General features: G+C 39.9%; 1 protein-coding gene across 7 annotated transcripts in view; it reads left to right on the top strand.

The window, feature by feature from the left end:
• Nucleotides 1–692: 692 nt before the first annotated feature.
• Nucleotides 693–17,322, top strand: part of ESRP2 (epithelial splicing regulatory protein 2) — a 41,892-nt gene continuing 25,262 nt past the window's right edge. For 6 of the 7 annotated variants that reach the window (XM_058846063.1, XM_058846064.1, XM_058846061.1 and 3 more), the window contains exons 1-3: nt 841–1,007; nt 1,273–1,425; nt 2,316–2,444. In XM_058846063.1, coding sequence (XP_058702046.1) covers nt 1,291–1,425; nt 2,316–2,444 — 264 coding nt within the window. In that variant the 5' untranslated portion in view covers nt 841–1,007; nt 1,273–1,290. The other variant, XM_058846062.1, reaches the window with a different exon arrangement.

The following is a 17,322-nucleotide window of genomic DNA, read 5'->3' as shown; positions in this document are numbered from 1 at the left end:
ATTTGAGTTTGACAATATCTCTGAAAAATTTCTCAGTCCCCGATGTTACAAATATTGCTGCTGCTGCTGATGGCAGGAGTGTTTTCATAGCAGCTAAACTTGGTGGTGGTTTCCCATTGTAGTCTCAGCGGTGAAACAGGCGAGAGGAGAAAAGCTGCTCATCTTGGACTGCTGTAAATGCCCAGGAGTCAGCTCCTGACTGAGCAGCTGTAGGAAATGCAGGGCTTTATACTGTGCTCTTGCAAAACTTCCTACATACATCCTTTCTCAAAACAAAAGAATTGTTTTACTAAGACCCATCTTTACAAACTGTACGAAAGATAGGGCCTAAATTGCAAAGAACTCTCTGCCTGTAATATCCCTTAAAAATCCCTGTGGAATACTACACTTTCATTACACATTAATGTTGGCGTCCGTAGCTGGATACACACACAGCAACGCGCACAAAAGGCAATTACTGAGAAGCAGGTAAAGACTTTTCTTTCGTGGAATTTAATGCTAAGTCATAATGGGTTTTTTTTTTAGCACCTGTACTCGAATATTGTTGGGTTTTCCCCCGCACCGGGCGCGGGCCGGGGCGCGCAGAGCGCCGTGTGCCCCGCACGCAGCGCTGGGCGGGATCCCGGGAACTGAAAGCAGGTACAGGCACTTCCTGCAGGCAGAATTAAAGACAGAAAGGGAGTTTGCCTCTGATCTCCTTCAAAAACCAATCAGGCCAGATCAGCCAGGCGTTGATTCTCCCTGCGTCCCTCCTACACCTTTTCCAGAGGCCCAATGGCCTTGTCCCTTTGGGAGATTGACTAGAGACACATGAGCTGCACCAAGGGCAGGTAACTCAGGAGAGGGGAAGGGGAAGAGGGAAGGAAAAAAAAAAAAAAAAGAGAGAGAGAGAAAAAAAAAAAGCCCAAGCCCAGACTGAGTTTCTGCCATGATGTTAGAGGGAAAGAAACCCACAGCTTGCTAATTTCACCTTCCAGTCGGCCCCGGGAAGAGATCACCGGGAACAGGTAGAGATGGGAGCTTTCTTTCTCCATTTTTTTTTTTTTTCTCAAATACCCAACCTCCTAAATAGCTCTTTTTCTTCTCTTTATATTGTGACTCCTCGTTCGCTCCTTTTCTCTGTGATTACTTGGAGGTAGGGGGTGAGCCTTGTGGGGTTTTTTTGGTTTTATTTTTTTTCTTGTTTGTTAGTGTGTCTTTCTTTTGCTTTTTTTTTCCTCTCTTTTTTTTTTTTTTTTTTTTTTTTTTTTTGACCTCTGCTTTTGATTGTAGCTGTTTCCCCCTGTGGTCATGACGGCTTCGCACAGTGACTCTTTGGTGGTGTTGTTTGGGGCAACAGCTGGTGCATATGGGGCTAAACTGGGTTCGGATGAGAGGGAACTAATTCTCTTGGTGTGGCAAGTTGTGGATCTACACAGCAAGAAGGTATGGCTTCGATATCCGGGGCGAGGGCGCGTTCCCCGGCGCGGGGCGAGCGGGCTGTCCCGGCCCCTCGGCGCCGGCCCGGAGCCGTTTGTTCATTTCACAAATGCACCGAGGGAGGGGAGGCGCGGGGCCGTGCCCGGGGGTCATTCCCTGCCCGGGGCGCTCGCTCGGGAAGCTCCTTTTTGTTCCGTCTTGGGGGAAGAAGTCACTTTTAAAGAAAGTTTGGCCTCTTCCACACTCCACTGCCCCATCCGCCTTAAATCGTGCGTAGCTTCGAGGATGTCTACGGACTTTTGAAGCTTTAAAACAAAAAGCTGCCCCGGGTGGCTCCGGGTGTGCTCGCTTCCCTGGGAGCCGGCTCTCGGTCACCGTTGGACCCTTTGGGCCTGTTTTTCGTTTGTTTAACCAATGTTTGGATAACCTTCAAGAGAATATTGACTTATTTTAATTTTTAGGCCAACCTAAAAGTCATCTCTAATCTTTTTTCTTCCCAAAAAGCCCTATCATAAATAACCCCCTAGAGATGAAGGGCTTTAATAAAACAAACAGGACTATCAATTTCATAAGTGGATTCGTGACACTGCCTTAATATTAAGTGATCTTCCCTTTCCACTTAACAACTCCCACAGTAGTCGGTGCTAACTGCAAAAGGCCTCCCATGAAAATGGGCTCGGATATTCCGAGGCAGAGAGCGTGGCTCTCCGGGGTGGGAGGGAGAGAAACCGCGGCCAAAGGTTTCGATTTGTGAAATAGACAAATGCGTTTTCTCCTGGCATTTATCCGGAGGGGATACTGCACCTTTCTGATTTTTCTTCAGTCTCAACACATTGCTATGAAGAGCTAATTCGATTGTTCCTCACTTTTGTCCATATTTTCTTAAATGTTTTTAGGTAGGGACACTACACAAATCCCTGGTGAAAGCAGACAACTTGGACTTAAGTGACCAGTGTCGCGAAGTCAGTGGCTTAACACCAGAGGGACTGGGCAAAGCTGAACCACTGGACCGGGTTCTTCAACAGGTGAGGTGTTGCTTTTGGGAGCAGGAGCTCTTCTGGGTGAAGCCTGTGAACGAAATTTAATGGATTTGAAAAAGGAAACAGACTTTAGTTTTGTCTTTCACTTTGAAATCACTAGCAAGTTTTCATGCTTGTTTTTAAGCTAACCCGAAAGAGACCTGAACCATTTGAAATGGGAACTTCATAATTCTGAAACTGTTATGTATGATACCAGAGTATTTGAGCTGATGTTATAAGTCCTTGAAAGATCTGACTTCTGGTTGTTTTGATAGGTCTGCTTTTATCCTAAGTTTCTCTTAAGCCTTAAAAGAGTTAGCCAGTAAGAATACTGCCTAATATAGGAGTGCTAATCAAACTTTCAAACTTCACATGGTACATTCTAATCTACAGGTTCACTGCTCTAATGTGTATTTAAAAACTTTTCCTCATTTGTTTTTCTTAAAATCAGCTGAAATCTTCAAAATCTTTCATGTAGCATCAGATATGCTTGTTGTGTATCACTCTTTTCCAGATGAGCCTAATGAGAGGATTATAAATTGATTTGGTTTAATTTTTTAATGATTTCTGTACTTTTGCTCTTTGACTCATTTAATATCACACTGAGACAGTAAAATTTGCTCAAGAGAACTTAAGCTACTTCAAAAAATTTAGTGTGAATAGTGTATACATAATGCAGTTCCCAAAAGTTTGCTTGCTTTGACTGTCCTTTCTATACATGAAATGTGCTTGAATGGAAAAATACAATAGTGCATTTTTGTGTAACATATAAACCTGGCTTTCCACACCTTGTCTGAATCATTCGTAGGTGTGTTTCAGCAAGAAACTTGCTTAGGCAGTAGAACAGGTTCATGTTGCTGTAACTTCTGGTGACACAGATAACTTGGCAGACTTGATCCTAATTCTCTTTGATACTGCATGGTTAACACTACACTCTGGAGTGTCTTTGAAAAACATAAATTCTATGTGGCTTAAAATCTGTCAGCATTGACTGCAGTGGCATTTGTTCTACTTGCATTTCTTTTGCTGGAGTCTAGGACCAAGAGGTGATTTTCTTTCTTTTTTTTTTTTAAAGCTCCATAATAACCCCTGAGAAAATGTGCAGCTGCAGGTTTGATCTTGTCCCAGATCTTGCACTAAAGACATCTGGAACAGCTTAGCCTAGTACACTCTGTTTACCTTTATAACAGACACACTTTAATTATACTCAATACTTTATGAGAGATTGTATCTTATTGCTGTAAATTGCACTGTAGGTGGGTCTGCTTTAGCAAATAAAAGGAAATAGTATCTTTGTGTGTAGGTGGGTAGAGACTCTTGAAAAATAACAATATTTTTCCTTTTTGTTTGCATATCTATGCAACTAAATAATGATTTTGCTGTTAATTTTTGGGTGCCAGTTGTGATGTGGCCAGTTCCATCATAAGTCCTCTGGAACACACCTCACCTAAACTCTACTCCTTTCCCATCTGTGTCCTGACTCCTGTGGGAATTAGGAGAGAATCAATTCAGCTTCCCACTTGCAGTAGTGGCAAAAAGCAAAACTCCATATTCTTTGATAGTAGATCCTCTCCTGCATTTTTTAAGACAAGTCCACAGGATATTTTAATTGCATCATGTGTTTTAAGGATGAGTCAGGTAACATACAGGGGTTTTTTTTGTTTGTTGGTTTGGTTTTTTTCCTTCTCAGTTAAGCATTTTGATTAGCAAAAGAAACAGGTAGCTGAGGTGGTTATTTGAAAAGGAGGAGGAAAAGGAAGTAGACTTGTACCTTGATTTGAGATAAAGTTATAGAGCATGTGAAATTAGCTTTCCACACCCTGCCTGGATTGTGGTAGAAAATTGATGATGCAGCTGAAAATTGCTCACCTTAGCACATCTCAGTCATGTAAATGAAAGTTTTGGTGCCTGCTTCTGGTTTTTTTTGCCTTGGGTTCCCAGTCTCTACATGCAGAAGGAAGTGAGAATCACTGAGCACAAATCCATTGTAACTTTTATCCATGCTTCAGAGGCCTCTTTCAACTTCAAACATTCTGTGGTTCTGAATCAGTGATTTGTAGCTGGTAAACAGTAGATCAGCTTCTGTGGGTCTGGAGTTACTCCCCTGACCACAGCAAGTCTCCTTCTATTGCTGTGCACATCAATGATGAGGTCTACTAAAGGCCTCTAATCTGAGTTTAATACTTGAGTTTGTTTTAAGAAATATTCTGAAATAGGGTTCCTTATCAATAAGTTTTGGTTGTTGTAATTTTACAAGGTAAGGTTCTGAAGAAGCACAGTGCCCTGAAATAACAGTTTGGTTGCTGCAGCATATGCTCTGTATGTTTTGTTACAAGCTTTTAAATATTGTACTTGTCCAGGGTAACAAGCATTTGATTCCATGGGTTCTACTGCAGTTATGGGATCCATCTGTATTTTCTCATAGGTGATGTGCAACGTGATGTGCAGCTTTTCTTTCTGGGGGTGGAGGGATGTCAGGGAAATTGTTACCTGAAGTCATAAAATGTTTGTCCTTTGGGAGCACCTTGCTTGCTGTTTTCAGTTCAAAATGGCATTAGTAACATACCTCTGACGTGAGACAAGTAATGGTGAACTTGCAGCTGCTGAGATGTTGCAGAATGCTACTGAGTAGAAAACTGTGAGGATTTTTATTTAATAAAGTAAGGGAGAGATCTCTTGTTCAAGTGTGTGTTTGGAACCGCCTTGAGCCCATGATCTAGGCCTCTAAACATGCATCAGCTACACTACTTACCAAGGGGAATAGTTTTCTTCCTGCATGACTGGGACATTCTTACCAGGTATCATTGTTCAGATCCTCAAATCACAGGACTGGCTTAATTAGCATGTTATTTATATTTTTCTAGTTAACTGCTGTAGCTTTATAGTTTCCCACTTTGCAAGCTTTTAAGGGAGAGCAATTATTCTCAGGTTGCTCTCTGAAACCTTGCAGGAATGGCACCTTGCTTTTAACAAGCAAAACCAGAATGAACTTTGCCTTTCTCTCAGCCTTATTACTCTGTCGTCAAAAAGCTGACATCCTCATGTGCTTCTCTGATTGTAGCCACAGGGGTTCTAAGTTAAAGATCCCATATGAAGTTGAAAGTGTTGATTTCTTAATCCCTCCCATACAGAAAACCTGTCTGAATCAGCATGGCTTGCCTTAAGACATGCTACTTTACTTTTGCAAGGCAATATTTGCATGTCTTCCTGACAAAGGATAAGTCTAAGAAGAGCTAATAATTTTGGAGAACTGTCTGCAGTATTTAGCTGCAATTACCATTCTTCTTTGAACGATACACATAAAAAGGGAGACATTCTCATGTGAGACCTAGCTTTGCTTTTGGACCTACTGAAAGCATTCCATTTTAATCTATGAATTGACATTTAAATATTCAAAATTGGTTTAAAAGACTCTCCTAGTCTTGCTGATAGAATATATTGAATCAAATACATCAGTGAATATTTTAAATTGTATTCTTAAACAGAGAAAGACAAAACTGGGCCTTTCCCCCCTGCACATTCCCCTAAATAGTACTCAAAGTGAAAATACAGAGTGGTTGCCACTTTATCAGGTGAAAGCAAATTTCCAGTTCCCTCAAGCATGTTTGGATGCCTATTGATCAACCAACTGAGCTGCAGGTGTAATTTATTTTCAGCAAATTCAGCAAGAAACAAACTGGTTAAAGGAGCATTTGGAAACAAATGGGATGGGGGGGAAGAGGTGGAAGAACTCATGAATTCCTCTAACCTGATAAACCGGTTACAACCCTTTTTTTTAAGAGAAACTTGTTCTGCAGCTTCTTCACAAAGTGCTAGCAGAAAGTTTTCTTGGCTCCCTTGCCAGATGTCATACCTTCATTTTGGATAAAAGATTTTTTAAATTTATTTTTAATACATCTCTCAGTCTTCAAATTGCAGAAAAAATCTGAAATTGTAGCGTGAAAGGGTTTTTTTTTTTAGTCTTACAGTTGGTCTTCTGATTTCAGATGATTTGGTGACTGCATCACTTCAATAAAACTTCTAACAGAGTTTGGAGTATTTGCTGGATCTGAGCTCTGATGGTTTGGAGCAGGTGTTTAGCAAGTCTTTGGCAAGTGTTACTAGACAGGCTGTTCTTTCCACAACAAATACTTAGGGTGTCCTTTCACAAGATTTGGCTTCAGCAGTGAAGCCAGCTTCTCCCCTGCTTCTATGCCAGAGTTTGCCATCTTTTTGTTGTGTCAGTAAAACCCTTTGTGAAGCTGTGCTGTAAGGAGGATCACTGAAATGAGCAGGTGGGGTGGGAACTTTAAACTGCTTTGCTGTCCAAGCTCACGTCCTGTGAAACTACACCCTTTGGTTGTGTTTTCATGATCCAACATGTTTGATGGCGATACCAGCTTAAGCTATTTCTGCCCCTGCATTGTGTGCTCAAGCTGCTCTAGTATGAACAGTGCACTGGCACCTTTCCCTTAGGGAGGTGCCGCTGCATGGCCCTCCCTCACCTGCATTCTGCCGGTACAAAAGTCTTTGGGGCTGCACATTGAACTGGAGCCAGGGCACTGTTCTGAGCTGAAGGCAGTTCTGTTTTGGAGCAGTTCTGTCTGATACACACGTGGAAGATTAGGAAGTTTTCCCAAGGCCAGCTGTAGCACTAAGGTGTGGGTGAAAAGAGGGTAGTATTTTAAGAAGGTAGGGCACTGAGCAGTTTATATGAAACTGTAGTCTTGGCATCAGCAGTGAGTGATGGGGATTTCCTGATAGACACAAGAGCCTTCAGGTTGTCAGGGCAGCCAAGTGATCGATTCCTGCTGTTACAGGAGGGCTGAGTGTCCTGTGTGCAGGTAGCCTTATGTAGAGTTTTCACATTCATTAACATCCAGTAGCTCCCTATTTTCATTGATAAATGTAGATGAGGATTGGTTAAATTATGTTGCATACGTATTATTGGAATATCATCAGTATTTACTGTGGGGAATTAATAATGTGCTAATGCTTCCTGTAGCTGTAGGATATTATAATATGGATTTATTTTTTTTAGCTATGCCTAACTCTTTTTTCAGAATCTTAGCTGCAATTCTGTTGTTGATGGCATAGATAAACTATTTTTCCCTTTACAAACCCTCAGTGCTGCCCAGTTCTGTAGCCCATTACATTATTATTTAAACACTGAAATCTGTTCCCTCAAAAAGCCCAGAGAAGACTTGATAGCATAAACAGTTCCTCTGTTATGTATATTAAATACAGATATATATGAATATACAGAAATATACATGTGTAGATCACATGAATCCATTTGTTATTGGCAGCACTTATGTTCTGTTAGGTCATATGGAAAAGCAGTGACCTTACCTTCTCCAAAGGCTGCAATACTTATGTCTGAATTCCTCAAATATTCTCTGTAGGAAATAGGAAGGTTCCCTTGCTTTGTTTCTGTATTTAGGTACATTTCACTTTAGAATGAGCAGAGAAATAGATAAGGAATTTGTCTAAAGCTGCATATTCTTTTCCTTATAGGCATCGAAGTGCGTAGCCTTGGCAAGCTGGGCTATCTTCTCTTAAAACTAGAAGTGCTAATATTCATGAGAAGTGAATAATCTGGCCCAGTGCTTTGAGGATGAGGATGAGCAGACTTTTTTATGCTGGCAGATGTTACTGCTTTTTCTGGAGAAGCTGAACACTACAATTAATTACCAAATCTGGGATTAGCATGTATGGACAAATAAACTTTACTCTGACCTTCCAGAATAGCTTGAAGTGCCTGTCTTCACAGGGAGTGATGTTGTGCCGTATTTGAAAACTAATACATTTGGATGTTTCCACAGCCATAATATTATGTCTGAATACTTGAATTTCTCTTGAAATTGCTCTTTCAGGTTTTTTTAAAGTAATTGAAAGACAGCAAAATAGAGGGTAGAAACATTTTAACACAAAGATTGCTAGATTGCATGATTCTCAGAGACTTTGAACTTCTTTCCTCTAACTTGCTCTAAGTAGCTACTGAAAAAATCACTGGAAGTGTGTTAATGAATTATTGTCAGGGTTTTCAAAAGTGGCTGAGGAATAAATGAAGCATAAAGGATTTTAATGTGTAGATGTGGCATTTAGTGACAAGGTTTAGTGGTCAACTTGGCACTGTTAATGGTAGGACTCAATGACTTGAATATCTTTTCCAGCCTAAATGATTTTATGATTTGTATTCTACTATTTTGAACTTATGTGCAGTGCATCTATCTGTTCTTGCTGTTAACATGGAAGCAGCTTAGAAAACTTTGTGAGGATACTCTGCATTGTCTGCAAACCTGTGCTGTTTCGTCTGGTAGCATTTTGAGAGGGGTGCACACTTCTTCAATATGTATATTGGTTTATTTGATTTTTTTCCCCCCCTTTTTACACATCAACACTGTTAAGTTATATATGAAGTTCTTGGGTAGCTGAGTGCTGCCAGACGAGAGCAATATCTCTGTCAATCTGTTGCAGCACTTCTTTGCTGAGCAGTTGGTTTCACACTGATGCACAGATGCTGGAATTGATACTACTAACAAAGCAGTGCTGTGGCCAGAACTAAAAATGCTGATTAAAAATTAATGTTTTAGCAATATAATGTCAGCCCTGTCTCATTTTATAATTTCTGTGCTTAAAAGTGGAACTTTTATGTCTCTTCATTAGAAACATTAACAGTAATTCTCCCTCACATTCATGTCTTTGCCATCTCCTATTTGTTCTGGAAAAGCTTTTTTCTTTCCTGCAGAGATGTCATGTTGTAGCTGTTAGCTACAACCTTATTCCAATAAAAGGGGGGAAATATTGACGCTCTGAAAACACCTTGATATGTTCTAAGAGAGTCTTGAGTCAGAAGTCACATTTGTTCTACAAACCAGGTTTCAGTGTTTTCCTCTGATAAATCTGTGGTGATGTTCTTTAAACTGTTCACAGCTTGCTCCAGTGTACTTTTATACAATGGCATCCATTCTTGCTTTCTTCTTCACAAACAGCTGCTTTGCTTATTTGTCCCTCATTCATTAAATCCTCATACTGTGAAGGTAGATGTGAGTCATGGGATAAATATTAAGCAAAAGGTATTGGGAATTGAAAGTCAGATGATCACTCCTTTTGATGAGTGACAAAATAAAACAATTAAAACTGACTGTCCCACTTCCCCCAGACTTCCATTTCAAAATATTTTAGTTTCTTTTTCTTCCTGTTGCCTTTCTTTGTAGAGCTGCAGTGGGCAGAATGTGACAAAAAGGACTGAGAAATGGATGATTTGTTAATACTAAAATATTGGTTAGAAACTTAAGGTTAAGAAACAGTTGTATTCCTTTTTGCAAAAACTTGACTCCTGTGATGATTATGGACTCTTGTTAGCTTAAAATGACCAGTTCTGTTACTAGAGCTCTAGGATAGTCTCTGAATTGTGTTATAATTCTTATTGAATTCAAATCAAAACTTAATTAGTGAGGTTTCCATTCTCTGGCTCTTGTTCTAGAGAAATGTAAGCATTTGCTTTAAGATTACAATGAGCTATGTTGACATTGGCAGTGTGTGAAATTAATTCTGCTGTAACTTCTGTAAAGATGTTTGCTTTCCTGGTAAGTAAGTCTCTTGCAGTGAATTGCACTAAGAGGAAGGTAGGACTATAGTAATGCAACTTGAAAAATAGAAGTGAAAAAAACCCTGCGGAAGTTTTGCTGTGTAACTGGACTTTATTGTAGCTGAAAGTTGATTTAAGTTAACTTTGCAGCTTAAGAAATACACAAGACATTGTATAACATTTTATAACACACCAATCCTCCTGAATCAAATACCATTGGATTGGAGGGGGTCAGTGAGAGATACATAGTTGGAAGCACACAGTTGCCACAAGAATATGACTGTGATCGAGTTTTGCAGTTTGCTTGATTAATAACTTGAGTGTCTCGTTGTTATTTCTTACAGCAGAATTAAACTTACGGAGGGTGGACTTCAGCTTATTGTAAAGCATGTGAAATGGCACCTTGTAAATATGAAGTGCAGAAGAAAACTGCTCTTCTTGTGGTTATGCTTAAAGAAACAAAAGAAAATATAAATCAAGACCCTTTGTCTATGTCTCAGATGCTAAGATTTGATCACAAGAAGCTGTGACTTGCTTCACATTCACTTATGTCAAGCCTTTTCAGTCAGAGAACTTGCTTTGGAAACAGTAAGTTACCTGAAAGGGAGGACACAGCAAGGCAAACTGATTTAGGGATCTTACTCCACTTGTCTTTTTTGTATTTGTGAAAGCATGTTTGTACAAGAAAGGGAAAACTCCCCCATTTACAAAGCTAAGCAGAGTTAATTTAAGGAAGTTTGACTTGCTGATATTTGTAAGGGTTTGATCAAGAATCACTTGGATTCTTATATAAGCAAAGATACTTCATCTATTTCATGGTTTATTCAGGAAAGTCCATGCTTATGATATTCTTACAGTACAAGTTTAATGGAGAGGCAGGAATATGAGAAAATCATGCAGGAAACTAGGTTATGAATGACAAGTATCTTCATTCTTTTGGTGTTGCCTCATCTTTTCACTGTCCCTGTGTATTGCTACAAAAGCAACTTGAGAAACAACCTACTAGAAAAAAATGCTTAAATTTTGCAGGCATTGGTTATTCTCCTACAACAGGTTAAACTTGCACTACAAACAATGAGGTAGTGTTGAGTAAATAGAGCAGTACCAAGCATTACAGTCAACAGAGCCAGTGCTAAAGATCACATTGCTAATGAAAGTTTGTCCTTGAAACAGAGGTGAGTGGGGGAGGTATAGAAAACTGAAAGAGAGCTTGTGCTTATATCAAGACTTTGGGAAATTTTGCAGTCATGGCATTAATTAAAACCTAGAGTTTGGAAATTATGTTCAACCTTGTCTTTCAGGCTGTAATGACTTGCTCTGTGAGCTGATAGCAAGCAGCCTGTGAGGAGTGTGAGGCACCATTGTAAACCTGCTTGAAATGCAGCTAAAAGATTGACAGAGGAGGGATTTTTTTTTTGTGTTGGTAGTATTTGGAAATTTTTTTCTGCTTAAAATCAGACTTGTGAATAATCTGTGCTAACAAATGATAAAATATTTTTCAATATATGCATATTTTTTGCATTATTTTGTTGGTTTTGGTAGCTATGGCCTCTTTCACACATATTAAAGTGAAAATGTAGTTTATCTCAGTAAGTGTTTCTTTATTTAGCAGTTTCCTGGCACATAATGTAGTAGTAAAGTAAGTCTACAAACTCTGAAGTTCTTACATTGCTGGACTGGGGTGCTTTATCTTATACAAGTCTACCTTCAAGTAGATTATTTGTGGAGTACTCTGCATATTTCAACACTCCCTTATTAAAACAGGTTGTGCTTTTGAAGATAAAAGCCTGTGACCTGATTGCTGTGACATTCAGATGGCCTGAGCCATGGTCTTGCCTTTTATGCTTAATGCATTACCTGAATTAGATGCTGTAGATACCATAGCTGGAAAGCATGCAAATAATCGAGTGTTGCAAATTTCCATCTAAGAAATAATTAATCGTAGATGGTCATAAAATGTTCAAGTGGAGTGGCTTGGACAGATCTTTGTCATGGCAGAAGGTTGTATGTTTGCATTCTTTCCTAGGAAGAATTAAAGCATTTAGTTAGCTATTGTTTACTCTGTTGCACAAAGATCCAGTCCCAATTAAAATGAACCAGAGAAAGAAATAAGGTGGAAGTTTCATCTTTAAGACAGCCTGGAGTCACGATGGTCTGTTTTATATGTTTCACAGATTGTCACTGGACAGACAAACCATGACAATTGTTGCTCTGTTTGTGTGTTTCATGTACTACCTGCTGCTGAACAACACTAAACAAATTTATTTTTATGCAGGAAATTAGCTGTAGGCTACTCTCACCAGCTAAGTTTAAAGTTGCCAGTCCCTCTATTAATTCTGAAGTAGTATAATGAATTTAAAAGGAATTTGCTCTGCTTTATTGAGTGGAAGGATGCAATAAACTTGAAGAATACATTCAATTTTTTCCCTTAAAGTCTTGCAGTAATTATAAGAAGTGTCTGTAGGCCTTTCTTTATTGAGACACTTGTGGTGACCTGTGAGGTGACGACAAGGTGATATTATTTTCTGTACCTTCAGCTTCCCAACAATGTAAAAAATAGAAGTGAATATCATAAATACATTTAAAAACATAATTCTGGGTTTTTCAACTACTACATCCTTTGAGGATTTATGATTGAAAATTTATGGCAGAACCCCAAACCTAGGATAGCTGAGACCCTGTTGTCACCTTTTGCTCATGGCATGAGTGGAAAAGAATTAGTTTCTGTGAGAGAGGCAACAACAACAGGAGCTGGTCTATATAGGCAGCTGGTGTGGAGGAAACTGCTTTGGAACAGCTAGAGAAGCAGCAGGATGTGGTCTGGACCTCTACTCAGGAAAGCAGACAAAATGACATGACCAGGTAGTCAGAAGCAGCATAATGTACTTGAGGAGAAGGCAGGCTCCAGTGCTTGAAGCTCAGTGCCACACCCTGCCTCTCCTTGAGTAGGGCAAACTTGCTCTTACACTTGCAAATTCCAAAGATGGATCTGGACTCTTAACTGGTTTTGGCTACTGTATAATGTCTCTCTTGAGTACATTTATGGTGGCCTTTGTGACTGATTACTCATTCTGTTATTTAATGCAGTTTCTAGGCCATCAAGAGGCATAAGGTGATATTTAACTTGACTGGTCATATTGAGCAAAATGAGATTCTCTGGCAAGCTGGAAATGAACCCATAATTTTGTCCAAGCTAGTCTGCAGTCACTAAATAATCTCAGGCTTTAGTGTTCAGTAGAGCAAATAATTGCCTTCCTTCTAATAGGAGAAATCAACTGGCAATATTATTTTTGAACATTTCTAGTGAATGGACCTGGGCTGCCTCTGTCATCTCCTGCATGTTTGCCTTGCAAAAAATAAAACCAAGGGGCAATTTCTTTTCCATGTTTATGTCTGAATGGTATCTAAATACAGTATTTTTCCCCCTGTTTAGCTAGAAGAGGAAAAGAAGTTGCTTGTGGCTACACTGGGGCTTACACTTTTTTTCTTTTTTTCCATATAGCAATTTTAGTACAAGGTCACCATGTATCCATTATCACCCATGTGGAATATCAGTTAACAGATGAACAAAGGCAAGGGCTTACTAGAGGATTCTCTGTTTAAAAAGTTACCCAGCACAATAAAGGGTTATCATACTTGTAAATAGTGCTGAAATGCAGTCTGTGCACCTCCCAATAGTATTGACATGCTTTAAATTCCTCCATTGCATGGATAAGGCTGACGTTATCACCAGGGCTGGAAGAGTGAAGGAGCAGAAAACTGCCCATGGAGAGGATTGTAAATAAATGTGAAACCCTCATGGGTGTAGGAACTGAGGCACAAAGTCCAAGTGAAAATATTTCCCTAGGCTGACATGTCATGATGTGCTGTGTGTGTGCAAGTTCTGTATACCAAAGACATGGCTTGTTACTCCTGAGTTTTCTCATGCTGTATTAGACTCTTTACATCTTCAGACAAACTTCAGGATTGTTGGATGTTGTTTTTCAGTGGTGCTTCAATCTTGCTTATATTTTAGTGCAGACATGTTCTCTTAATGAGTTTTAGCTGCATATGAACTCTTGATCTCCTTCACTTCCCCACATCTCAGAAAGCATGTCCTTTCCCAAACACCCCCAGGCCCTTAGGTACACACTATGGTGGCATTGGTGTCCTGATCTTTGGTGGAGCTGCAGAGTAGGCAAAACAGGGTCCAGGGTGCTGGGGGTTGCTATAAATGTTGTCCAGCCCAAGCCCTGAAAGCAGGGCCACTTGAGCAGGCTGGCAGAGACCATGGCCACTTGGGTCTTTAGCATTTTAAACGATGAAGAATCTGCAACTTCTCTCAGCAGCCTCTTTCATTGTTCAACTGCTGGGGATCTTTTATGAATAGCACCTGCAACTGTATAATCGGGTTTGGGTGTTCTCTGGAATAAATTGTAGAGGATTTAGCATCAAATCAGGCATTATTTCAGGCAACAACTGCAGTACCTTTTGCCTGTTGAAACAGAACTGAGAATAGAAAATCTTCAGTGAAACCTTTTTGAAGATTATCCTTTGTTTTCCATGCTGCTGTTAGCTGAAAGAAGACTGATGGTAGTTATATGCTTAATGCTACAAGCAAAGAATGACTCACACCAAAGGCCTGAGAGTCTAAAGCTCTAATGTTGTGGATTGCAGTAATGTCTAATAAGTGATGATTTTTTTTTTTTTTTTTAATACAAGTTAGACTGGAAAACATCCATGGTTACAAACAGTATGTCTTTAGTCATAGGTTTGCGCAGAGGAGATGTAAGAAGTGCACATTTAGGTGCCTCAGATGTAGCTTTTTAATCTCAGGGTACTTTATAATGGAGTCTTTTTTTCACTTTCTCTACAACAGTTTCATTTTAGTAATATGAGGGGTTTTTAAGCTCAAGGGAATATATCAGAAATTATGGCCTAAGTGAGCCAAAATAACATTTCTTCTAAGTTATTACCAAAAGTTTTCTTTTTAATAATGACCAAAAGCTGTCATTCCTGAAGAAGTTTTAGTGTGGGGGTTTTGGTTTGTTTTAGTGGCTTTTGTTTTGTTTTGTTTTTTTCTTCGCTTGGGGTTATTTTGCAAAACACTAATCTAGAATGCTAAACCTTTTCAAAGTCTCTTGACAGGCTTTAAGCCGAATCAAATATCATCTCTCTGTCTCATGTCTCCAATTTTGACTGGACTGGATACCATCTGTTCACCCTCCCAGCTCTGAAGATGGCATGGGTGATAGAGTGAGCACTTTTTGACATGCTAATCTGGCAGAAAGTAGACCATGTATTAATCCGCAATCACCAAATTGTAAACTGGGCAATTTTTGTAATATCCTGTTGATACTACAGATTTGAAACCCTACACCCTGAGGACCATTCTTTGTGCAAAGAATATTGATAAATAAAACTCATTTTTCTACTTGAAAATAGATTCAAATCTAGCTTAAGCGTGGACTACAAGCTAAGTTGTTTCCTGGATTTTTATGTTATACTTTAGCATGGCATTCCAGACCTGCTTAAACTGCAAGGATGCCTTTAATTCTGAAGCTCTGTGAATTATTTTATATTGTCTTAGCTGTGATGGGTCAGTAGGGCCAAAAGAAACAAAACAGAGAAATTCTGTGGATGATTTAAGGAAAGGATCCTGTTTTGAAGACCCACCAGGAGCTGATGGAAATCTGATGTGTAAGAGGCAGATGAATTTTCTGTTGTTTCTCAGAGGTGATTTAAAGAGAGAATCCCCCAGAGTACCATGGTGGTTTAGGAATGGTTCTGTTTGACAGCATGGGTGCACGCTGTGACTGAATTGTCTCAGTTTTCATTACCATGCCAGGCACAGATACAGCACAGATGCAGTGGCCTTTCTCAAGGATGAGAGCTATTTTTAGTAAGGGAAATGAGAATATCCAAACAGACAGATGTTTATTTTAGTGTTTCGTGCATCATAACTGTAGAAAAAGCTTAGTGAAGAATCTTCTTGTTTCTCTAAGATCCACATCTTAGTTCAGCTATATTTAAGGCAACACGAAGGGGGGTGTTATTTTAGTCCCTTGGGATTCATCTGCAAAAAACACAGCAGCTTGTGCTGGCTTTCATCCAGCTTTGCTGCTGGCAAAACATGTCTCTTCAATCTCTTTGTACTCTCAGTTACATGACCAAAATCCTGTTTGGCCAGTTTTTCAAACTGGTGTTCAAAGTCTGTCCTTCCCTCTCACCACCTTTTCTCTAAGAACTGTTTTAGGTTTCGTGGAGGCAAATATATAGAGCAGCTTATTTGATTCTTCTTCTTCTCTCTGTTCTGTTTTTAATCTTGGTGTGGACCTATTGAACATATTCCTTCAAATATGGAATGACTCATCAGAGCTCTGCTGGAGAGACTGACCTGGTGGAATAAGCAATAAAGGTGGAGGGTGATGCTAATAGACTGGTTCTTGCCAAAGTCAAAATGAGGGCTGGTTGCAAGATGCAACCAGGTAATTAAGAGTGTGTAACTGCTGTGAAAGGAGCAGATGAGCAGGGCAGACAGGGTGTGTGAGCTTGGTGGGGGCCGTGTTAAGGTGGGGCAGCTTTGCCTGCTGAAGTGGGGGCGTGCTTGGAGGGCAGCATGAAGGTGAATGACAGCAGTAAATAGCTGAGATGTTTTTTATTGGTGGAGTGAAGGAGATGGGGATTGAATTTTGAAATAACAAAGTTGAGGATGGGTTGTTCATGTGAGACAGGAAAACGTAATGTAAATCTGGTGCTGGTCTTAACTTGTCCTTAGCTTGCTACATTAGGGTGGATGCCAGTTCAAGGCTGTCTTTTGAAATGCTGCCTGAAATCTGTGGTGCGAGAAAGGAGGCTGAAGATGTCTTTTCCTGGGCAATGCTGAATTGCTTAACTGATGTGGCTTGTGCTGAACAATGTGACTTTACAAACACATCTGCTCTAGCTGCTTTAACACGTTTGACACGTGTTACATGTATCTATTGCCTGAAAGTCTTGAGGGTCCAATGCAATCTACAGCAGCAAGAGCTGGTCCGCAGCTGTGCCTTTCATACACAACCTTTGCAGAATTAGGAGACATCTCCTGTGGATGAAGGAAGCCACTTCAGGCTAATCTCAAATACCTGCCATTCCTCTGGGGCTATTTTGCTCCGTGCTCTGATCCTAGGTGAATCTTCCCATTCACTCTGCTACCCCCTCCTCTCCTCAGTTAACCCATGCCATAGTTAAGCTGGTTTGGATAACGAAGCTTATGTCTCCTGACTCTTCTTTCCAGCATCTTTTTACTCTCTTCCAGAGCAGTACACCCCAAAGTCTGAAACAGGCTGTTTT

The sequence above is a fragment of the Poecile atricapillus genome, chromosome 10 (assembly GCF_030490865.1).
Source record: "Poecile atricapillus isolate bPoeAtr1 chromosome 10, bPoeAtr1.hap1, whole genome shotgun sequence".
Classification (NCBI taxonomy): domain Eukaryota; kingdom Metazoa; phylum Chordata; class Aves; order Passeriformes; family Paridae; genus Poecile; species Poecile atricapillus.
This window is presented reverse-complemented; position numbering and strand designations above follow the sequence as displayed.